Source organism: Channa argus, chromosome 4 (assembly GCF_033026475.1).
Source record: "Channa argus isolate prfri chromosome 4, Channa argus male v1.0, whole genome shotgun sequence".
Lineage (NCBI taxonomy): Eukaryota > Metazoa > Chordata > Actinopteri > Anabantiformes > Channidae > Channa > Channa argus.
Window position 1 is genome coordinate 27,621,576 of NC_090200.1, and position 25,200 is coordinate 27,646,775.

The window sequence follows — 25,200 nt, forward strand, 5'->3', positions numbered from 1 at the left end:
ACTTGACAGATGCTTTCATCCAAAGCAACTTAAAGTAAGGAACAGGGAAAACCTTAGTTCAGTGACTTCCACAAGGACACTTGGACCCTTGGAAAGGAGGAAATCTGGATGGAACATCCCGATTGACCAGGCTCACAAACAATACAGTAAAATCTGTCTATATACAGTGCTTATTATTGTTGTTATTAATGTGTTATTTAATAATAATAATAAACGTGAAGTCAAATGTATTCCTGTGCAGAGAGAGCGATGTTAAATCATATCTGAAACTCCTGGCTAAAGATAAATGTAAATACAGTATGATTATTATTCACACAGAAGTTAATGACACCTGATAATGCAAATCAGAGGTCACTAAAAATAACGTAGAACCAGTGTGTAACTTTGTCAAAACAATATAGGACTCTGTAGTTTTCTCTGGACCCCTGCCAAATCTGACCAGTGACGACATGTACAACCGCATGTCATTCAGCTGCTGGCTGTCTAGGTGTCCAGCAAACGTCGTCGGCTAAATAGATAATTGGAAACCTGGGCTTATTAGGAGAGATGGCCTCCATCTTAATTTAGATGATGCAGATCTCTTATCAATAAATATGGCTGGACTTATCAGAAAACATATGTATGACAATCCAGAGTTACCCTTAGGATGCAGAAGTCCAGTCCTACACGTCTCTCTCCAGGGTCCTTACAGTCGTCATCCCCCCCAACTCCCAAATATCTATGGAGACTGTGTTCCTCAACCAACTAAATTACATAAACCAAAAATTAACACAAGATGAGTTAATCATAATAACCCAATAAAAGTCAAGACTACTCCTCTTACAGAACAAACCCCCAAAACAATTCATTACATTTCAGATCTCTCTCGTCTAAATCTCTGTTAGTAAATGACTTGTTAAGTGATCATCAAATTGACAAATTAATCAAATCAAATCAATATGTCAGTCTAAAAGAGATCCTAGAAGCACAGGCCGAGGTGGAGGAGTAGCTGCAATCTTCCACTCTACCTTACCAATAAACCCTAGACCTAAACATAGTTATAAATCATCTGAGAGCCTTACTCTTAGGCTTTCACAGCCAAACTGGAAAACTCAAAAACCACTTTTTGGTTATTGTGTACCCTCCTCCATTCCCTTATTCAGAGTTTTTGATTGAATTTTAAGATTTTCAATCCAATTTAGTGCTTAATACAGATAAAATCATTGTAGTGGGCGACTTTAACATTTAACATAGATGCTAACAGTAACTGCCTCAACACTGAATTCATTTCATTATTAGATTCAATTGGTTTTTCGCAAAATGTAAATAAACCCACTCACTGTTAAATATGGCATTGAAACCAAAAATTTTACAGAATTTCCTCATAATTCTCTTTTGTCTGACCATTTTCTAATAAAATTTGAATTTACAATAATGGACTATACAGCAGTTAGAAAGAATTCCACTACAGTAGGTGCTTATCTGAAAATGCTGTGAACAAATCTAAAAGAAGAATTTCCTTATATACTTCACCATTGTGTCAATAAAATGGAGAGTAGCCACCTTAACTTTACCTCTGTACAACTATATCATCTTGTTGATAATTATGCAGCCTTTCTACATACAATACTCAATACTGTTGCCCCTCTGAAAAAGAAGGCAGTAATTCAGAAGACATGAACTCCATGGTATACTTCACAAACTCTTTTAAAGTAAGTGGCGTTCCAGTAATTTAGAAGAATCTCGCTTGGCCTGGAAAAACAGTTTAATATTTTGTAAAGAAGCCCTCCTTAACAGCATATTATTCATCATTAATAGAGGAAAACAAAAACAACCCCCGGTTTCTTTTCAGCACTGTATCCAGGCAGACTAAGAGCGATAGTTCCGTTGAGCCTAGTATTCTGTTAAGTCCTAGCAGCAATGACTTCAGGACTTTCTTCATGAATAAAAGTGTAAGTCCACCCCACAAATATTACATTTAGATCTTCATGTACAACAGTGCTATAATAATCAGTAAAGCCCTAATCTCTCTTAGATTGCTTTTTACTACAATTGACCTCGCCAACTTAACTTCAACTAGTACCTCATTAAAATCATCTGCTTAGACCCTATCCTGACTAGACTGCTCAAGGATGCTTTATCTTTATTAGACAGATTTATTTTAGAGATACCATCTATCTTTAAAAACAGGCTATGTACCAAAAGCCTATAAAGTAGCTTTAATCAAATCACTACTTTAAAAAAAATATTTCCCCTTTATCTCTAAAGTCCTTGAAAAAGTAGTTGGAAAGCAATTATGTTACCACCTGTTCAGGAATAACTTGTTTGAAGACTTTCAGTCAGGATTTAGAGTTCATCACAGTACAGAAACAGCAGTAATGGAAGCCACTACCTTCTGGTCTCTATACTTGTTCTGTTAGATCTTAGTGCACCACTGATCACAAGTTTCTTACAGAGACTGGAACATGAAATTGTGATTAAAGGAACTGCACTAGGTTGGTTTAAATCTTGTTTCTCAGATAGATTCCAGTTTGTTCATGTTAATAATGAATCTTCCACGCACGCAAAAGTTAGTTATGGAGTTCCACAAAACTCTGTGTAAGGACAAATACTATTTAATTTATATATGTCTTCTTTAGGCAACATCATTAGAAAATTTCTATTTCTACACCCAGCTATATCTACCTATGAAACCAGAAGATACTAACTAAATAGTCAAACTCCAAGCATGCATAAAATACATAAAGGCCTGGATGACCTATAATTTCCTACTTCTAAACGCAGAAAAAACTGAAATAATTTTTTTTGGCAAAGAAATATGAGAAATATCCTCTCTAACAATATAGTTACTTTAGATGGCATAACTTCGGCCTCTAGCACTGCTGTAAGGAACCTTGGAGTTATCTTTGTCGAGGATTTCTCCTTTACCTCAAATGATGGCCACCCACCCTAAGCCTGGTTCTGCTGGAGGTTTTTTTCCATTAAAAGGAAGTTTTCTTCTCCACTGTTGTCTAGGGCTTGCTCAAGGGGGATTTGTTGGGTTTTCTCTACATACCTGTATAGTCTTCACTTTATTATCTAAAGTGCCTTGAGATGACTTTGTTGTGAAGTGATGCTATATAAATAAAGTTGATTTTAATTAATAATAACAACATGTTACTAAAGCAAATATAAGGTTTCAGCAGTGAGTTTATTAAATCAAGTGAATATCTTCCAAAATTACATATTTGTTTGCTCTCTCTCTTGTGTTTCCCTGTTGATTTTCAGTAAAAAGAAACTTATCAAAATGGGAATAATTGCTGCAAAGCAACTTTGGAAAATACCGACCTAAAAGTCTTTTGACCTGTATCCCTTATCACAGAAAGGATCTTTTAGAGGGATCTAATGACGGCCAGTATTAACAGGAGAAATTATTAAAACAGGGAAAACCTGTTTGTGTTCAAACGGACAACTGCTGTTTTAAATATCGTATTGTGAATGCAAATGCAGTGCACAAATGGTCCAACAGATATACTAATGTCTGTCAACACATCAGTGTCAACTTGTGTCCCAATGTAGACCAGCTAGTATTATTGCTGCTCCTCCTGTTTCTGAGGCTGTTTTTCAGCCAGAGACCAACCCATGGAAAGAAGTATTTATCTGGCATGTGTTCTTCTTTCCACTTTTTGTTCTATCTTCTTCTTCTCTGGAGTGGGAGATGATAAAGAAGGCTTCACAGCACACACACATGCTGAGGCTCCTGCGATGCATTTGAGTAAGTCAGGACCTCTAGACCATGAGCCTCTGTCAGGATCATACAGCTGAGTGGCTCTAGAGAACACCATGCTCTCCCAGCTGTACCCTCCCAGCACATAGATCCTGCCTGCCCACACTGCAATCCCTGCCTCACTGTTGGGCTGCAGCAGTGGCGTCACTTGGGTCCACTGGTTGCTGCATGGGTTGTAGGACTCCACCTGCAGGATGTCAAAGCGCTCTGTGGTGTCCTCATGATCATCGCTGCCCCCAATGGCATAGATAAGATGGTTGAAAGAGGCCATGCAGTGCCAGCCGCGGGCCACGGACATGGCCTGCCGTTCCACCCACACATCGCTGTCCCCTGATGGATCATAACTGAGGACATCTCTACGGTATGGGCCAATCTGATAGTCATGACCACCTGAAATGTAGACCATTCCATGGTGGTCTGTCCCAGCATGACCATAAGTAAACCTAGAAAAACAGAATCCAAAAATGCTGTCTAATAAAAAAAGAGATACTCTTATATAGAAAAAAACAGCCTTCTCTTGACAATACTTCTAAGTGAAAAGCTAGGGAACATACATACAAAATCATCACAGCACTGTAAATTTATGGACCACATTTCATGAAAACCCATCTATCAGAGAAAATTGTCCATGGCACAACAAACCCTGTAAATTGTGCTCCTACCTAGGCAGTCCTGCCACGTAGGACCAGCAGTCCTTAGCAGGGCAGTAAATCTCCACAGACGACAAAGCTCCATTGTCATTCCTCCCACCTACGGCAATCAGGCACTCTCCCACTGCCCCCAGGTAAAAATCTACTCGTCGCTGGTTCATTGGAGCACCCTGAAAAACATCACACTGTCACTGCATCTGGTGTATTGAGCTGCTAAGGAATCAATTATGAAAGCTGGAGGATAGTATAGTGTACTGTGACAGCTGGCCCAGCTGTACGAGGATTAACAGGTTAGCCAGATAATGTTGTTGAAGGCTTAACATGATCCCAGATCTCTTCCAAAGTCACAGGACACTTTTTCAGTGTGTGCGTTACTGAGTGGTGGGATAACACAGTTCAGAAAAGAAAGGAATGTTCTATTTTTAAAAACTTTACCAGCAATAAAGTCTCCACCATTTACTATGTTAGCATAGCACTAAGACTAGAACACATAAACCAGTTTGCAGGTTCTCGACCCGCTTTCTTGCTCTAAACATGTTCCACGGAGCAATATTGCGACTGTGATTTAACATGAGATTTTTCAAGTTTCTCTTCTTCTATTTTATTCAGTGTAAATGGGCCACAAAGTTATAAAAATATCTGGTGTTGCTCAGAATACCATAAAGTATACTACCCTTTCATACGCACACAAGTACACACAGAGACTGTGGCGCAGGAAGAAAGAGCGGTCGTCCACCAATCTCTGAGTTGTTGGTTCGATCCTGCAGTCATCCAGTTCCATGTCGAAGACACTGAACCTTGAGCAAGACACTGAACCTCAACTTAGTTGCTCCAGGTGAGTGTCCCCCATCAGTGTGTGAGTGTGTGTGATTGTGAGTGCGAATGGGTGAATAAGAAGTAGTGTAAAGTGCTTTGAGTGCGAATAGGTAGAAAAAGAGAGTGCAGACCATTTACACACACAGTTGCACTTAGTCTATTTAATTTTTTTTACCTTCTGACTCACAATTTCACTCTCTTTCTCTAGAACAACATGCAAACATGTCGTTAAGGTTCCAGCTGACTAATGTAGCCTCTCTCTCACACCGACAGTAATATTCTCCAGAACATAGACGGTGAACTTTGAGAATAAACTACATTAAATCCACTCAGTCTTTTCATTCAATTTAGTTTGAAGTGATGCTCTCACACACAGCTGATACCCGATACATGTTTTTAATCATTCACTACGTGTAGGTTTTTTAAATGCTGAAGAACAAATGTGGGGTTATCGTACGTGGTCATTCTTTTACAACACCTATTCCTGCTGCACATCCTCTTATTTAAAACTAAAATCAGGCGTTGCTTCTGCCGAGGCCATTTTCACTACGGTTAGCCTCACCAAGGTTTAAACTTGTGTCTTAAACATTCTTTCATATATTCTCAGTTACTTCCTCTGCAGGTGGGAGAGGGAAGATCTCTGAATGTGAAGCCTGCAGGAAAGCTTCTTTTATTATAGCAGCATTTAACATTTTAATTGCAGCTTGTGCAATTTGAAAATTGTGTTCTTTTTTACAGTAAAATCGATAAAAAAACAAATAGTCGTTCAGCCGTAGTGTCAATATATATGGTCAGCAATCACAAGAGTGCAGAGTTACCTCCAAAGATAAAATCCAGCTTTCTAATCTAATTCCCAAATGCATTTGAAGATTTAAACATCCAGCATAATTAAATTTTGGATCCGTTTAACCACAAAAAATAAATAAATAAATAAAACGGAATATACATTTTGTAAACTCAAAGTATTCAAAAAGATGAATAAAATGCCATAGTACCCTGGTCCACTTATTGTGGCGGGGGTCGTAACGATACAGCAGATTACAGGCGGCATCTCCACCATTGTCCCGGGATGAGCTGCCACCAGCAGCAAAGATGAAGCCCCCCAATACTGCAAGGCAGTGGTGGCTCCGCTGGGCCGGCAGCTTGGTTTCTACCTCCCAACTTCCTGTTTCACCATCCAGCCGACAAACATTGGCACTCAGCTTCTCTCCAAATTCGGACACCTTGAAGAGTAAAGGAGGAGGTTACTGGAATAGAATGAGCCTCGTTTCAAGTTAAATATGAGGAACCCGTGCAGTCTTCATCACTTTAGAAAAGTCTTAAGTGCCAAATCTTTAGGGACAAGACCAAGTCAAGTCACTATTTAGAACAGCAAACCTCAAGTCATCCACAAGGTATTAAAATGATACAATATCATAGTGACGCTCGAGACAAATTCTGAGGTCTTAGCAGGTCTAATACTGTATGCTCAAGTGGCTATGCAGACCTACCTGATGTCTTATTTTTAGTTGTTTAGTTGTAATGTGCTGCTTGAAGGGCTGGACCTGGATATTTAAGGTCACTTGGTAGTTACTTGGCTGTAAACATCTTTTCCAAATGAAAAATAACATTTAGCTTAGCCAAAACATGGAGGAACTACACTCACTACTGTCCCTGAACACATTTTGAGCGGAGTATCTGCTTCTGACAGAGGCACACTCTATGTAGTGTTACATTGTTATATACAGCGAAGGAAAGTGAGATTTCCACTTACAACAAGAAAAGAAGAAATATCCATCCTAACTACCATTCATTGTTTAAGGTACAGAGAAATACCCAATCAGCTATTGGATTAGCATAAGCCTAAGATTTAGCAATAAGTATCTATCACACACCAGCCACACTAGGTCTTCTAAGGTCAGACCTAAACAGATCCAAGCTAAAACGAACTCATACATAAGTTAATTTCACATCAGTTTGGCTAATATGTTTTGCAGTGTGTCTGTCTGATCAAATGTGAGTAGAGAGGATTTAATGTTGGATGGTGCATGTTGATTGTGGACAATACAATTAATCTAGAAAATACTGGAAATATCAATAAACTAATTTGCTTCTGTAATAATTCAGGTTACCTTTATTTTAAATGTTAAATTTTGTTTACAGATCTGAAATCATTTTGCTGCATCAACAGCTCCACCAGCAACTTTTACTTGCTTATGTAATCAGATTGTTTTTTAGTAAGATTGAGAAATTATGTCTATAGATGCAAGAACATAAATTCAGTAATATGATCTAATTTCTAATATTTCTATTTCAAATTTCCAAATGCCAAGAAAACAGTGTTCTTTTAGTTCGCAGTGAACCTTGGAAACTAATAACGCAATAGGTTAAAACTGCAGAAAAAATGCATAGCCACATCTATTTTTATTATGTTCAACAATTATATCATCATCACCCAATCTCTACCTCTCCTCCAATCAGCAGTAGCTTCTCTACTCCCCCTCTAAGCATGGTCCGTCCTGTTTGCAGTAGTGGCTGAGCACTGGGCCTAGCATGGTACTCCAGAGCTTCCTCCACCAGGGCCTCACAGCAGACCTCCTTTGGCAGCAGTGCCTGCATCGCTGGTAGCACCTGGCCCACAAGCTCCCCCACTGGCATCAGAGAGAATCGGATGTGGGAGAGGAGCTGTGTGGCCTGGGCCGTCCGCTCTGGAGTCTGGCTGAGCCACTGCAGGGTGGCCTGGAGCAGTGCCTGCTCACTGTCGTGCTGAACCTGATGATGAAGAGAGGAGCTATGAGAAGACTGATGGAGGCTTCTAAGAATCTTACAACATGTTATCTTATTCTATAACTATAAAGAGTTGAGATTCCCTTCTGTAATAGTCAGCATCCAACTTTAAAACACGTGAAGTATCTACCTGTCCACTGGAGAGGTAGGAACTGAGTTTGTGTAAAGAAATGCTGCGAAGGAAATCTGGGGTGAAAGAAAGCGTGCCGAAGTGCTTGAGGATGAATCGGTCGATGAAGGTGTCGAGTCGCTCGAGACTGTAAAGCAGAGCCAGTTCCTGTAGGTACAGGTAGTTGTTCTCACTCACTTCCTGCTCCAGGTACTGGCAGCAGAAATCCACCACTTGCCACACCTGAACAACAAAAGATTAACATAACTACATCTACTTACATATGGTTTTAAGGAAGTTTTACTTAACTTGAGTATTTCCATTGTCTGCTACACCATAATTCAACTTCACAACATAGGATCTGCAAATATAATACTTTTACTCTACATCTAATTGATAACTGTAGTTACTTTACAGAATCTATAACAGAATAAAACTAAATATAGTATAATCTTAAGACTTCATTTATCCTGATGTGAAATCTATAATTATTCATTGCTAAATTCAAAGCATAAGACCATCACAATTGTATATAAGGTCATTAAAATAAGCCCCATTCTTACCAGCTGCAACAATAAAGCGATGAACACATGAATGAATCAATAATTATAATCCCCATTCATTTAGCAAGTACACACTGCTCCACTGCAACATCCTGTACAACATGTAGCTGGAAATTACAATAATACATAAATATATGTCAGTAGTGTTCATATATTCATAAATGTAAAGAGTTGACTAAACATTTTTATCACACACCACCACCAGTTTCACACCATAGTTTCTGTGATAAACACTTAACAATTCTTATTATAATTATAAGTTATACGTCAGCGTTCTAATAGGAAGTCCATGGAATGTTCTGTTTATGTTGGTCTTTCTGGTTACAACAGGTTGGAATCATATCATTGTAATTCTTTTTGATTATTGTTTCAAAATTTCAAATTTCCACGATAGTTGATAAGGGTGTTCTACAAGAATCAATATTTACTAGTTTTAAGTAGAATTTTTTTTTTTTTTTTAATTTCTATTAAACTAAATGTACGATGCTCAGATGCTGACAAACTTTCTCATCCTTGATAGTCTTGCTCTCATTATAATCCTTTTGACTTTTTGTCAACTTTTGCTTTGACATTTTATTGCAATGCTGAGTCATAGCATCCTCACCAGTGCACTAAATTTTGATCGGTTGAGCCTAAATCTCTAATTGTCCATCTTACTGCACTGCATGTTTAACCTACCGATATGTGGAATAATTCTGAAACTGTTCTATTACTTTAGCTAGATTCAGAACAGAAACTGTCCAGTTTCTTACTTGTAGGAGGTGGGCAGCTTCAAGCACATAATCAATGTTTCCTCCATCCAGTGACAGTTCTCCACTGTACAGGAAGTCCACTACAACCTTCAGCCCGATGTAGGACATCCCAACCAGCTCCACCTATAGATAGAAAGATAACAATGGATACTGACCAAGAGAAAACTAATGAAGAGAAACCCAATAACCAAGGTTGATGAACAGATCTGATGTTGTCTTTGCAATATCTTACATACCTCCCCTTGGCTTTCCTCTCTCATACCCAAAGTAAACATAGCATGGAAATATGGGCTGGAGATGGCCAGCAGAGCTCGGTGAGCTGGGACCTGCTGCTCATCAGCCACTAGCACCACATCACAGAACTGGCTGTGCTGCCGCTGCTCATTAAGACCCTGCAACACCTCTGCAGCTTGGCCCACCCAGCAGAATACCTAACAATACAATGGCATTGAGTGTTTGGCAAAACTTGGGAGACCATTTTGTGCTCAATAGCAAATTAAGAGAAGAGAATTTCATAGTTTGAAGTTTCATAGTTTATTTTGTCAAACATGTTTTAAAAATGTAGCTCTGTAGCCTAAAACCAATAACAAAGTTATTTAAAATGTAACTAAGTTGGCTTCCATAATTGCATTTAACTCAAGTATATTGCTTATCACAGTTACAATATAAAATATTCCTATGTGATTATGACTAAAATGTTAAATGATATAAAATTGTAGCTTCTAACAATTAATGTAATTTTTTAGATAAAGAATAGGATGAATTTAAAATACAGCCATCTAATTACAACCTCAGTGCAACAAAAGTGAATACATTTGTGATTTCCAATAATAACACACTGCAGAAACAAGGTTGCAAAATGTGCTCTATGTGGTCTAATTAATCTGGCTCAGATTCTGTTGCCAAATTACTACTAGTCAGTAGTAATCTGATCAATGAAAATGAGCAGTGTCAGCCTCAGGTTAAGGGTTTATGTGGACACTGTAGAGCATTTGTAGCATGTTACAAAATAGTTACACTGTACTACATAATAAATAAATAACATGCATTATGAGTATATAAGAATTGACTGATAATTAAAGGTATGGCTGACTGTACAGGTCAGCCAAGATCCACAGACACCAACCTTTGACGATTCACTTATCCGCTGGGGCCGACACACACGGCTCAGTTTGTCATTGTCCATTATGTCCCTTTAAGCAAGCATCATCTGAAAGACGCAAACACATTCCCATCACTTCGGTGAAAAAACAAAATTATTACATCCAAGATGTGCAGAAGAGCATCTGGGAATGCACAACACATTGAACCTTCAAGCAGATGGGCTACAGGTGCAGAAGACCAAACCAGTTGCCACTCCTGTCAGCTATCAACAGAAAATTGAGGTTGCAATATTTGTAAGCAACTAGAAAGCATGGATCCATCCTGCTGTGTATTAATGGTTCAGGCTGGTTGTTGATTCAGTTTAGGTATCATAATTTAAATGTCACAGCCTACTTTAGAATTGATGCTGACCTTATATGACCACATTGTGCCTATCATTTGCTGGCTACTTCCATCAGGATAATACACCATGTCACAAAGTTAAAATCACCTCAAACTGGTTTCTTGAACAAAGACTTCACTGTTCTCAAATTGTAGTAGTGCATCTTTTGGATGCGGTGGGAAATGAGATTCACATCATGATAAAATCTGCCACAACTGCGTGATGCTATAATGTCAATATGGACTAAAATGCCTAAGAAATGTTTCCAGCACCTTGTTGAATGTATGACATGAAGAATGAAGGTAAATTAAGAATCAAGTTCTGAAGTCAGAAGAGGGTCCAACCCGGTAAAAGCAAGGAAACCCCCATAAAGTGGCTGGTGAGGATATGTCCTGACAACGTGAGTTCATTTACTTTCTGAAGTCTATAAAGTAATCATTATAATAAGCAGACTGGGGCTTACATTTGGACGACTGATGGATCCGAAATGATCTGGTTTCATAGTGGTTCAGTCAACAGCGGCAACTGTTAGCGCGGATTAGCCCACGGTCAAGGAGCAGCAACATAGTTTTTAGAGAAACAACCAAAACCTAAATGTTTTTAACAGTGACACAGACTGCGCCGCTTTCCGAAAAGTTCTCTTTGAACATAGTCTCTTCTGAAAAAACACACAGTTTCTTACACCTCGGTAAACTGCACACTATAACACAATCTTGTGCAAGCGCGGATAAACAGACAAACTTCCGGTTTAACTTTTCAAAACATGTCTTTTCATGAACGCGAAACAAGGAAACTAAAACAGTTCAGTAAGATCTGACTCTTGAAATATTTAAATGGTCACGAGTAAAAAGGAAAATGATACCATAAAATATACCAAACCATAAACGTTGACAGCAGGATAGCACACAAACGATTTGCGGTGTTTTAGATGTGTTTTAATCTGAAGAGTTGTGAATCCGTTGGGGAAAATTGTAGAAATATGAAGTTACAAGGTTTCTTGTATTAATGTAAGTAAAGGGCACTACTGAGAGAGGAACCAGGAAAACGTTATTGTAATTTTCACACTGAAAAAATGTTTTTTTTGTTTTTTTTTTTTGGGAAGCTTAAACCTTTTAAACCGGATGTTGTGACTGATAGTGGCTTTCATACCACAGGGTTCGTTCAAGACTCAAACTGTTACCGAGTCTTATTAACACATCTATTATTGGCAAGTGTTAATATGTCATAATAAACTAGGATTAGTCTTCAGAGAGTAAAATAATAATATGTCAAATCCTATGCTATATGGGGAGAATGGGTCTTCTGCTTCTTATAAAAACGTCATTTTCAATAAAATAACAATAACAACAATAATAACAATAAATAGAATAAGAAAAGGGCGAGAAGAAGAAAAAACGTATAGCCATACAAATGTGGCTAAAATGTTTACGGTATTTGACAGTAAAATTGGTTTATATTAAAACCTTACCAACCAATTTATTTCCAAAAACTAATTCCCATATACCCCAACGTATAAAAGGACCATCTTTTCTAAAATGAGTAATTCATATTTAAAAAACATTTGCCGCTGACATGACTAAATTTGTACTTTTTATAAGTAATAATATATAAAGCCAGTTGGAAAAGACGTATGATCATAAAACCATACCTGGGACCCTAGCTCACTATGAACAGGTCGGTGTGATGGTGGACCAGCAGGTGGCGGAAGGTGGGGGCGTTTGGAGAACTGGTGGACTCCCAAGAGGACAGTACAGACCTGTGACCTGTGTGATGTTTGACCCATAGCTGGATTAGAGCTGCTCAGCACAACCTGATACTGAACCTCACGGGCTGTGTGTTCCACATCCATTGAACCCCTGGCCCTCGTCACAAACACTGATCTCTTTTGTGCAGTTTTTGTATTTCAGTACGTAGTTACTCTAGTTTTGCTCATGTCAAACATCTTTATCTGGCAGCCAGCAACAAACGTGTTCAGGTGTAATGAACGGAAATCAAAACTGATGGATTGTACAGTAATTCATCTGCGCGGAGGTTGCGAGTCTGTCAAGTTGCACAGTTGTTAACAACTATAGGAAGTCATCTTGTGCCTTCAGAATAAAACGCGACTTATGCCACTATGAATAGTCCTGTATTTTCTGGGATACAAAACCAAACCTGATGCACCTCAAAAAATAAACGATTCCTCACAGGATGTCAAAAACAGTTTAATTATTTGTCAAATCACTGAGTGTATTTCATAATGTTGCTGGCAAGTTTTCTTTTGCAGTTGAATTAGCCACCTATTGGAGATTGCCTTTACATTTCTTTTTTAATACTTTACTCTCACTGTTTGATATTTATAACTTGGTCCCAATCTTATGGTTTTTCAAGTTTTGCTGATTTTTGATTTTGCAGTGTGTATATGTGAATCTAACTTTAGGATATAAATAGCCATCAAACCATGCTGCCTAAATGCAGAGGTGTGCCGGTGGGAGAGACAAAGCAGGTAAATGTTGATGGTTAAAAAACCAAGATAAATGACAAATTGGACCCCAGTGGACACTCATTTTGCCCCATTTTCCAACGACATCTCCAACCCCACTTAATCATCAAATAAAGACACTAAAGGCAAGATATAAAGCACTGCCACTAACCCCAAAACCCTCTATAAGGGGCCTCTTCTACCTACCAGGGGCCCACAGTTGATAAAACGTTAATAGACTGTTAAATTAGGGGCGCATTTCACATGTGTATTAAAAAATAAAAACATATTATCCTTATGTAAAAATGCTATAATATGATGATGATGATCTGTGATTAGGGACCACAGATAATTTCAGTCTTTCCTCACCCTCACTTTAAAAGGCAGGACTGACAAGTTGCAAAATGCTAACGTACCACTGCCATATGCCTTTTGCACATATCACACTCCTTTGATATGACAAACTCACTACCATTTACTTTAAAGTCCTCATCGGAAGACGCGCTCGTGTGTTGCGTCTGTCTTGACCACGGCCACCACGCTATTGACCAGTCGCAAGGAGGAGGTGAATCCAGCGTCTGGAGGATTTCTCAGTCTGGCTGCTGGCAACCTGATTGACTAACATCACCAACGCCCCTAAATCGGCAATATACAGGAAATGAATCGAGTTGCTAGAAGAAGAGCCGTCTTTTTCCGTGAAGTCTAGTGCGGTGGTCGTGATTTTGCAGTAACGCTATCAGTTATAGTTATCTGATGTGTAGCATCAACTGTGTAAGTTAGCTGCTTTATTACTGCTTAGCTAGTTAACTATCTGTGGTTTGGACTGCTATCAGGCAACGCTAGACTTCGACTTTTTTTCTCCTACCCACCCTAAAAATGGCAACCCAGATCGATAAAGAGGCTTGCAGAGAGGCTTACAACCAAGTCAGAGACGATAACACGGACACCAATTGGTAACGTATCCATACTCCGTTTAAGAAAGTGATTAATCTATACTGTCACCTAGATTTGCAAAATTACACATTTCATACATAAACCAAGGACCGCATTTGAATACTCACTTACTATTATTTATTTCGGCAACCATGGGACACATCAAACGTTCTGTTTTTCGATTTAATGTCCGGTTACATTTCTATTCACATTCACCGTTGCCGCCCCCCTGCACCGTCCAGTCGATGGAGAAGGCTACGTAACGATGAAGCGGACTATTGATCAAGTTGATATTTTGTTCAAATAAGCGTAGTTTCAATAACCTGCTACATGCCGAATGGAAGAGAGTCCTAAAACGAGAACAAATGTGGAGAACTGTATTGTATATAACATGTGCTTTTACAGATAGGCAAATTAATGTTAAATTGATCTACATTTGAAAGTAGTTCGACCTGCTCACCATGACTACGCGCTAAAATGGCACACTGTGGGTTTCCACGCAATTTAGATCGGCAGTTGTTTTACACTTCCTTCGTGAAACCCTGATTCCAGGGCCTGTGATTATGACAATGTTGGTTAAAATACATCCAGTTTCCATTGGCCTGATCCTCTGATGTATCTGATCTGTATTCGGGCTATTTGGTGGTCACACACTGCTCAGTCATCTGGCCCAGCGGGGCATAAGTAATTTCCTTTGTCCTGTATTCAGAGAGGATAACGTTATAGTAGTGACACTTCCACATGGGTGACACACAGCTGCCACTTTGCGTGTGCATCTCGGGCATTTTGTGCATTGCACTGACTTGCAAAATGGGTGGGATGTGCACAAAAAACATTGTTATGGATTAAAAGATCATGAGACTGGTATTGAGAAATAAAGTGTGATGTATTTTGCATCTTCTAGGGCTGCTTTTAAATATGAGGGCTCCAGAATTGTCCCTGCAGGACAAGGGACTGACTATGAGGACTTCAAGCAGATGTGCACAGGTAAAGAGCACCTTCTTATTTAAAATTCAACACCTCTTTAGCTACTCAGCCTTCCTGTGTGTTGTATGCAACTGACTGATCTAGATTTTGTGAAGCATGCTCTGTGTGCAGACAGGGTAAACCGTGTATATGCCACACAGCTTGAGTTGGCAGGACACTAATCTTTTAAGACTCTGCTCTGTCACCCATTGGCCTTGGGCCCTGTAACTATGCTGTCAAAGCACTTAGTGTAACCGTGTATTCTGTTGTATTATATCCTGTGTCTGGTTTCACAAGGCAAATCATTTTAGGTCAGTGCCACTTGAGCATAGTGGTGCATGTCAGTAAGTTCCAGTAATTACAGAACAACAATAGGAGAGGATGTTGAAGTTTATTTTAAAGTTTAGTTTATATTCTCTGGCTAGTTGCTGTTCATACAAGTTTAATTTTCCACCAATTAATTTTCAGTTCTGCAGTTCTGCTTCCACCAAATCACCTCCACACATCAGAATAACAGAAATACACAGTTCTAAACATGTTTCCCTCTTGTTAGATAGTGTGTGTCTTACTTAATTTAAGGAAGTGGTCTGGGGCGTGTTCACTGGACAGCACAGTAATTAGAAGTATTGTGTATCTGTCTGCATTAAGGTTATTTTTGGTCCTCTCAAATAGAAAGAAAGCAAAAAAAAAGTCATAGAGCTACTGCAAGATAATAACTAACGGATACTGACAGTATATAGAAATAATCTGATACGCTGATGTAAATCCCCTTCTGTCCTCTAGAGTAAAGCATCTGCTCAGATGTTGGGTGTGGCTGTTTCTGATGCTTGTTCTTGTTGGCTTTAAAGCTTGCAGCCTCAGGGGTGCACTCCTTTTTTTTTTTTTCCTTTCTTTTTTTTGACATTTCAGTACTCACATTCCTGTGTTGAAATAACTCATTTATCACTGTGCTTCACGGCACCTCAGCTGCTTCCTGTTCAGAGATGACACACGCATTCTTAGACATTTCTCTTTCTGTGGGCTTGTTTTCCTTATTTAACGGTGAAGTTGTAAGTCTGCAGAATAGCCAGTGAGCATTAGGGGAGCTGTTGTAGACTGATCATTTACGGAGGCCTTTTGAAAGCCAAAGTGTGACATATTCAGCTGCATTTTAAAATAGATGGTGTGTACAACCTGCATCATTGCAAGGAGATTCTGCAACTAATTATAACTAATTTTACACCAACAGTTTGAAACCTAATGCTACTGATTACCAAGAAATTGCTTAGTCTGTGTCATAAATTATTCATTGCACATCACCAAACTAACCGCTAAAAGGGAAATTCAGTCTTGAATGTTGCCTGATCAGAAGGTTTTTCTCAGCTTTTAAGTCTGCCCAATAATTTTCTTGTGCTTTTAGCCACTTACCTCTTGAGGTTGGTGTTTGATCCCTCCACTGTTTTTGTCCTGAGTTAAATTTTTCAACAAATGTTGGATGGTTGTCAAAGATAAATTCTCTAGTTAAATGGCAGACTTTTCCTCTTCACTATTTTTGACTGGTCTAAATCTACTTGTAGGGCAGGGCAGCATTTAGTGAACCATGTTATGCTAAAGAAATATAGTAAAACTGTAAATACAATGGAACTTTACCCCAGTGTAAACAATTATTACACTCAATCATTGAATAGAGAGGAGAACAGTGTTAAGACTTTTCTAACCTCATCTGCTAATAGTTCTTCTAGCTGCCCCAAGTTTCCCTTACGTTCCAGTAACCAATCGTGAAAACCAGTCAGCATGCTTCAATCGCAACTCCTCATAAGGTAGTATAGAGATTTCTGAGGTGTGTACGTCAGCCCCTCTGCAACCCATGGTTACCCATAACACCATTTCCTGTGTGGGCCTGTGTGTAGACGTTTAAATGTATGGAGGAGAATAATTTCACCTTTTATATTTAATGATAATAATTACTGTTGAGAACCAAAGTAGCAGTTTCTATGTCAATGGCTAGTACACCCAACAGTCTGAAGTTTTACTAACATGTATTTAGTCCAACCTATTTATATCAACAAGGTCAGGATAAATATTCTCCAACTCATTAAATACATGCACAAAGTTGACATTTTGACTTATGTGAGCCATAAGAAATAAGTTCATGGTGTGGATCCAGATTACTGTAGATTCCATCCATCCTCTGAGGAGCATAAATAGTGAACACGTTTACATGGACTTAAGTAACCAGGGTAATCTGGGAATTCTCTCTCTCTCTCTCTCGCCCTCTCTTTCTCTCTTCTGCTGTCTCATCATTGTTGTAGTTTCAGTACAGTTTTTTCTGCAGGCCCGTTGAGTCAGCAGTGCCTTAAAGGTATTAATCTGACAGAGGGAGCAAATGTGAGGATGTGGGTGGGCTCCAGGTCACATGATTGTACTAGTTCCTCTTTGGCATCTCTAACAGTGACAATATTTGTAATGATTAATGCATTATTATAAATCCCTATTGTTCAACTGACATGGTGAATAACCTTGATTGCCATGAAATTGACTCACTTCAGTCAGATACTTAGGTGTGTGTGCATGGCCATTGTTCCCAGCAAACTGTTAAAACAAAAGATGACTTTAGTGGCCTCAGTAATAAGACTGCTTACATTGGCTGGTCCCGTTTATGTGCGGCTGGTCTGATTTGAGAACGGTGCTGCTGTGGCACTGCCAGGAAAGTTTTTATCAGCTACTTCAGAAGGTACATAAAGATAATACAGTTCTAACAACACCTAATGCAATTTACGGAAGTAACCCGACCCTTGGTTGTAACTTTGGCCCAATTAGCTTAGTTACCACCTGCAGAAACATTTTAGAGTCTTAATTTAAATTTGAATAAATCACTGAGTTATCTCATAAAATTGAATTATTAGAATGTGCCTAGTATGTGCGTAAGGTATACAATTGATTTCAAATATGCTTTTAGTGTATATGTGTTCCAAACCTTATGTTAATTGTGGAGATATGGTGTCAACACCTTTGGGATTGGGATTGGTCCTCGCATTGGGTTTACAGCACTAACAGCGGTGCAGAGATGGTACTTTCTAAAGGTTTTTTAGCAAGCCTTGCCCTTTTTAACCAGAGGTCTTTAGTGAGTTTTGCTTGGTTAGCATGTTTAGATGCATCTTATTTATTGTAATTTGACAACGACTAATACCTGATGGGCTGTGCAAAAGAATGGTGGGATGTAAAAAAAAAAAAAAAACTAAGTAGAGCTGTTTCAGAGCAGGGAGAGGGACTGGGCTGAACAAGGTGTGCTGATCCCAAGTCTCCTGCTACTGCTGGTTGAAGCAGCATATTGTAACTTATCTTGAATCCTGTAAGTTATCTTGACTTAAAGGAGCCATATTGAGCCATATTATGCATCATTTCAGGTTTATATTTTTATTCTGGGGCTGTACTAAAATAGTTTTGGATTATTTACAATTCCAAAAACTGCTTATTTGTCTTCTAATGGGCCCTTATGCAGCACCTTTCTTCACCTTTGTATGCAATGGTTTGTTTTAGCACCTGTTTCCATCATGTATATCTGTGACTGATTACTTTATGGGCATGTCGACCCAAAATGAAAGGCCATTTAAAGATTGACAATGTATTTGTATCACAGTCTCTGAATTTGATTTACAATGGTTATATCCGATATTTAAATGGACCTAAACAGATCAATTGTAAAGAAAAGAAAATGGCCCAGACAAATATCGTAAACAACTGGTTTATAGTGGTTTAGCCTATTTTAATTGGCGTAGTAGTAACTTTGTTTGTTTTTTCTTCTTTTTTTAATGTGAAAGTTCCAACAATTTCATCCATATCTAATGTAACGATAATGTAGGAACATGCCACTTTGTTTGCCTTGGATACATTTGTCATGAACTTTTATTGAGGGGCCAATTAGTTCAAAGTTCTAAAGATTCACATCTTAGTGGTAACTGCAGGGAATTTTTATCAGTAGCTCTTTGTTTTATGAAAGAAATAAAAAAATAAATAAATAATTCCATACAGTTTTTTCAATTTCCAGATCGTTGAGGGGCTTTCAGACATGCGCATAATATTTAAGTTCAGTAAGACTAGCAGGAGAAATGGTTCTGTCTCATCAGTCTGGGAGACAGGTGTGGTAATCAGTGAAACAACTGCAAGGCTCACAAAGCTATCACACATTTAGAGCACATAAGTGTATTTGCATGTAATCACATGCACTTCTCAAAGTTTCACTTAAATTTAGAGGTGTTAGTGTCAATGCAGTGAAACTACAAAAAGCAGAACCTTGTATTTATTTGCTCTGCAAACACTTTTTTTGTTACACTCTTCTCATCTTTCTCACACGAAATCTTTTCTAATGTCTTTGCCCCTGATCAACTGTGCACCAACTGTTTGTGAATCTGAAATGAAATGAAATTGAACTACTGTACTTATTGGGCTTTGATTCCTTTATGAGCTGCATCTGTTATGATCCATTCTAAGAGACACACTACCTCTTTCAGTTAAAGGTGCAAACTGCAGCTTTTTTCATGTATTACAATTACATGGGAGACCTGAGCATGACCTCACAAGAAAGGTTAGGCAGTACCTGCAGGGTGTAACAACAGACTAGTTTACAGCAGTTTTTCAGGTGCTACACACAAAATAGCTCTGTGTGTCTTCTACTAGGGTGTGATGGAGTATTTAAATCTTTAAAATGTCAACTCTAAGCAACTTCAATCTGTATGTTCTGCTCATACAGTCTCTTTGATTTCATTTCCCAGATGACAGTCGTCTGTTTGGCTTTGCCCGGATCACGACAGGAGATGCTATGAGCAAACGAGCCAAGTTCATTCTCATCACTTGGATTGGTGAGAACATCAGTGGGCTGCAGCGTGCCAAGATCAGCACTGACAAGACACTGGTCAAAGATGTCTGCCAGGTCAGAAACGCTGTTGTGTCATGATTGTCATTATAGTAGTTATTGCGACTGTGTGGTTAGAGGTCGTATGGCAGGAGGATGCTTGGTTGTAGAGATGGTACCAGAAGTACCATAGTAGCTGTCATAGGCCTTGGAGAAGGTGATTCCTCTGGCCCACAGAGAAAAAGAAATGTAACACTGCAAGAACATGTGAAATGCTGATGTCAGCAGGAGCAGCAGCATGTCTGCTGCAACGTGATGGAGAAAGGAAAAAATATATATAGACAATTATGGGGTTTTTTGCATTTTAATTATATGATCATGGACAAGTCAAAAGCCGCTACACAAACTGTGTCTCAGAATGAAAGGAGAAAACTCCTCAAACTTAGAAAAACATCTCACAGACAGACAACCTGAACTGTACAAATAGTTAAAAGTGAGATAGTTTCAGAGTTAAATTTTCTTATGAAAATGTTTTCAAAATTAAATATTATCATTGTTGTTTCTGAAAAGCAATGTGCTAGAACGATGACGAAGGCTAATGTTAGCATTTTTGCTTGTTGCTGTGAAAGTGATAAATTGAGTTGAGTGCTGCAAAAATGTAAGTAAGTAAATAGTCTACTGACATTTATGTACAGTCAACATATAGTCTGCAGCTCTGTGTGTGTGCACCATCACGCAACTGTGTTAACACGTTACTTATGCTGCAGCCTCTGTGGTGAGCCTCTGTGGTCTGTTCTTTGAGCTATAACATTATTCATCATAATAGAGATCTCCTAAAACCTGCAATTACTGCAGTAGAGATGCTATACCGCAAGAATTTATAAGTCAAACACTACCTCCCACTCTTGTTTCTCAAATACAAAAGGAGATTTTATGCAGAAATAGACTTAATTCATTGGTTTATATTTTCCCGTAGTATCGAAATTGGTATTAAGAATCGTGGATTTTATTTGGTATTGGTACCGAATGGGATTTTGAAAGACAACATATGATGACAAAATGTATTGGGCAAAAAAAAGCAACAAAACATAGTAAAATAATAAAAATTATAATGGTGCAAGACTTTGCACCAACCCCCAATAAATTAACTGAAAATTAACTTTATTAATTTCGAAGGAAATAACATTCTCTCTCTTTTTATATTCTTTGCCTTTTAGAAATAAGGGGACACAAAATTGTACACCCAACTGTAGATGTATCCTCTGGTCCTTCTTCGTCTTCACTTTAGCATATGTTTTGTTCCTGCAGAGTTTTGCTAAAGAGATCATGGTCAGCGATCCAAGGGAGCTGGAAGAGGACTACATACGCATGGAGCTGAAGAAGGCAGGTGGAGCCAACTACGATGCTCAGGCAGAGTAGAGAAGTGCCACAATCCACTGGAGGGGTCGGGGTGGGGCAGGGTGGGGCAGGGATGGGTGAAGTGAAATAAGTGGAGGTGGAGATTGTTGGGGAAGGGCTGCTACCTCTTGGGGAGAGGGTGAGGCAGGATAGAGAGGGCATTTGACTTGAGGGAACTGCACGCACACACCACTTGCATTTTACTTTTAAAAAGAGGTTTAGCAAAGAGGCCTCAAGGTAAGCAAGATGCTCATTTGCATAAGCATTTGTACACAAGAAACAAAGCAGAGGTGTGCCAGAAGTAGTTTGTGTTTCAAACGTTAACCAAACATGGTCGCATTGCCACATGTTGGCTTATTCTAGACCAGTAGTCCCCGTCTATTTAGGTGGTTTCAACAGTTGTTGTTTTTTTAACCGGCAGTTAAATTAAAATTAAAAAAAATCAGAGTTACTTGGCATGTGCATTGGCGATAGAGATGCTGTTTGTGTACCCTTTTTAAATGAACATCAGCATTTGGGCATCCATATACTTGATTTTTAAGTGTATGCATGAGATACATTTATCATAATTGCTTCAGTTTCTGTATATGGAAGTAAAAAAAGCTAGTGTATATATAGGGGCAGAAAGTTGAACTCTCCCTGACTAACACAGGAATATCCTTCTTCACAGCCTCAGATTTTACACATACACATGTAGAAGATTTCTTAACATAGTAACAGATAGTGTAATGTATTTAGTCATGTTTGGAAAGAAAGCTTTACTTCTTTCCCTCAGAGTTCCATGAGAAGATTGATAGCACTTTACCTTTGGTTAGCTTAGCACAAGGGTTGGGGAAAAAGCTGGTCTGACCTAACAAAATCTGCCTTCCAGCACCTCTAAAGCCTACTAATCAAATAATGTAAAATGTTTTTTTGCACTGCTTAAATACGTAGGTGTATTTTTATCCTTTTTGTTTTAGCCAGGCTGGCCGTTTGCTATATTTTCAATTTCTGTGCTAAACTAAAATAACCATTGTTCGCCTTAGCTTCATATTAAACAAGTATGAAAGTGGTAACATTCTTCTCATCTACCTGTCACCCACATGAAAAATTGTCCAAAGATTTCAAACTGTTTCTCTAAATGCGAAGTCAAAAATTGGATGCCAACAGTGGACACGACAAGGCTGTTACTAGATTGAGTGATTGCATACACTAATGTGCCCACACTGACAAACATGTAACTGTATTTCCTGTGGATTTGCATGCCCGCCCATCACTCTACAGTAGAGAGACACACAAGACACACGGCAGCCATCACGCACACATAAGTGCATAAATAAGAGCAAGCATATAAGCACACACAGCCTTCTGTCCTCTCCTGGTCTTTGCCCTCTCCCCAGTCAGCTCATGGTTGGTTGTTCACTGTACTGTGCATCATCATCTCACACTCATCCTCATCTCAGCTGGAATGAAGTTACAACCAGGCTTAACACTGTTTGCTAGGAATTCTCTTCAGATGACTGTCTGAAAAACTGAAGGGGTTTACTTCAAAAGTCTGTAGTGTCATCATGGATCATGTTATAGCCTGACTAGCTGGGAAATGGAGCTCAACAATGCGTGATGTCTTATTTTGAAATGAAACACTTCGTTTGCAGGCATGTGGTTGACATCAGAACATGCTCTTAGTCATGATACACTGTACCCTTCAGGAGGAAAAGATCTCCATTTTCTAACAGCTTCCTAAGTACTGGTGGGCGACTTGCTTTATTGGTTGAGTCATATAGTGCTGAGTACACATTTAGCCAGACAGCTATGTTTGGATTACAACCTCAAGGTCAACCCTCAGGACTTTCCTGAGAGTAATTGTAATAAAAGTCGGCTTTGTGCTGTGAATTCATTTTATCACTTTACTGTTTTTGATTGGTATCATTTTTGGACTTTAGTTCAATGTAATGTTCACTTTCTCCTTCAGTTTGGAAAGAGTGAACAGGTTTAGAATTTGGAGTACGTTATGAAGAATGAGACTTTTAGCTGAGACTTTAGTTGAGACCTTCAGTTGTATGAAACACTTTTTTGACTTTATCTCATAGAAGTATGGAAAAACAACTAATATATATATATATATATTAATTATACATGTATTGACTAATATATTGTTTACTGCTGCCCAATATCTCAAAGCATTTTGAGAATGGAGATCTTTTCTTCCTCCCTCATCTCATTACTGTAACCTACTGTGTTTGACTGCCTTAGTTGCTCATAGAAATGATGGGCATCATGGGAATTTGTGGACACTACACTGTGATTGGTTATCCTCCCCCAGGAGGTGGCATTTCTCGGTTGTAGCATCTCTATTGTTATTTGGTTTCAACCTTCCCTCTCCCTCCCGGCAAAAAATAGGATTTTTTTCTTGTACGTTTTTTGTTTTTGACAAATTTTATTTTCTTTTATGTACGGATTTTATTTTTAAGAGCAGTGTTATCTTGGAGATTGGTTGAAGAGATTTAAAAAAAATAATAATAATGCAAAAAATATTGAAAACAAAATGGGCACAAGATCAGTCATTTCAAAATAAAAACATTGATGTTTTTTTTCCAAAACCTGCCTCTTGAAGTGTCTTTTGTTTGTCTCTGAACCTAACATTACAATAACTAATCATATCTTTTGGTAAGGACTTTTAATATGCTTTTTCATATTTTCTTTGTAATTTAACTGTTGTGATGATGGGTATCGATATTAAACTATGCTGAAGTTAGCTCAACATAAATTTAAAAAAAAAAAATCACACAAAAAGGAATGCTCTTGGCTGCTCTGTTGAGTCTTTTGCAACATTTTTCTTGAAATCAAAATCGACAGTCTGGATGTAGAAATTGCAATAATTGATTTTCAGAGTCATCTGCAAATTGTCTTTGATTTCAAATGTGATACATGAGCAGCACAAGCTGCTAAAATTGGATAAAATGCCTCAAGTGAGGTTACTTGCTGATACTAGCTGATAGAGTGGTTGAAGCGGAACACTTTAAAGTAATGAGCTTACCAGACTGCTTTGGCTCACTGCTCAGCTCTAAATGAAGCACTTGAGGTATATGAAAGGTCCAGTTATTGGTGAATCCTGGTCAAAATCTACTCCACGATGACAAAAAAACCCCAACAAAAACTATTTAAACTCTGAGAAGATTATTGAAAAACAGAAATCAGAGAATGGATACACGAACATTTCCTAGGCTTTAAATGTCTAAGACCACAGTAAATTCATTACTAAGAAATAGAAGGAATGTGGCACATGGGCAAATCTGCCTGAGGCAGGCCGTTCTCAAAATTCAAAGCCTTTTTCACACGTGTTTGAATCCTTCTCCGGATTTTACCTGGAGGGGGTGTATGTGAGAATGCAAATGTCCAAGAGTGACAGTCCAGAGATTCCCTGTCCTGCGCGTCCCCTAGTACAATGTGTGCATATGTGCATAGGCCTGTGCGTGGATAGAGCCTCTTTGAGAGGATATAAAGTGAGTAAATAGTTATGTTGATGACATTTCTATCAGGCAACTGCCACAGCCACTTTTTTAATTGATGCATGGCTTCAGTGTGCTGTCAATGAAAAACTGTTTACCGCAGCTTAATTTTTATATCCTGTGGTGTCTCGTGTATGTGAGATGTCAAATGTTGATTATCCAAATTTTGTCCAGAGTTGTCCAGAGGCTCAAGTTACCAAGCATGAAGGAGACTAGTGAGGGAGGCCACCAACACT

The 25,200-nt window shown here is 38.6% G+C and overlaps 2 protein-coding genes across 6 annotated transcripts; one reads left to right on the forward strand and one right to left on the reverse strand.

Annotated features, from left to right (window-relative positions):
- Positions 1 to 9: 9 nt before the first annotated feature.
- On the reverse strand, positions 10 to 12,852 carry klhl36 (kelch-like family member 36). Of its 5 annotated transcripts, none has more exons than XM_067501727.1 (9): positions 12,536 to 12,852; positions 10,528 to 10,611; positions 9,638 to 9,832; positions 9,402 to 9,524; positions 8,108 to 8,329; positions 7,657 to 7,962; positions 6,207 to 6,434; positions 4,408 to 4,565; positions 10 to 4,188 (listed from the first exon to the last, which is right to left on the reverse strand). In XM_067501727.1, exons 2-9 carry the CDS (start codon positions 10,585 to 10,587, stop codon positions 3,615 to 3,617), a joined length of 1,866 nt encoding a protein of 621 aa, XP_067357828.1. In that variant the 5' UTR covers positions 10,588 to 10,611; positions 12,536 to 12,852; the 3' UTR covers positions 10 to 3,614. The 5 variants fall into 5 exon arrangements, with proteins under 5 accessions (XP_067357828.1, XP_067357827.1, XP_067357829.1 ...); XM_067501726.1 differs by lacking the exon at positions 12,536 to 12,852 and adding an exon at positions 11,767 to 11,964; XM_067501728.1 differs by lacking the exon at positions 12,536 to 12,852 and adding an exon at positions 11,762 to 11,964.
- Positions 12,853 to 13,887: 1,035 nt separating this feature from the next.
- Positions 13,888 to 24,055, forward strand: cotl1 (coactosin-like F-actin binding protein 1). The gene is made up of 4 exons (XM_067503075.1): positions 13,888 to 14,301; positions 15,186 to 15,268; positions 19,999 to 20,156; positions 21,387 to 24,055. Exons 1-4 carry the CDS (start codon positions 14,225 to 14,227, stop codon positions 21,495 to 21,497), a joined length of 429 nt encoding a protein of 142 aa, XP_067359176.1. The 5' UTR covers positions 13,888 to 14,224; the 3' UTR covers positions 21,498 to 24,055.
- Positions 24,056 to 25,200: the final 1,145 nt, after the last annotated feature.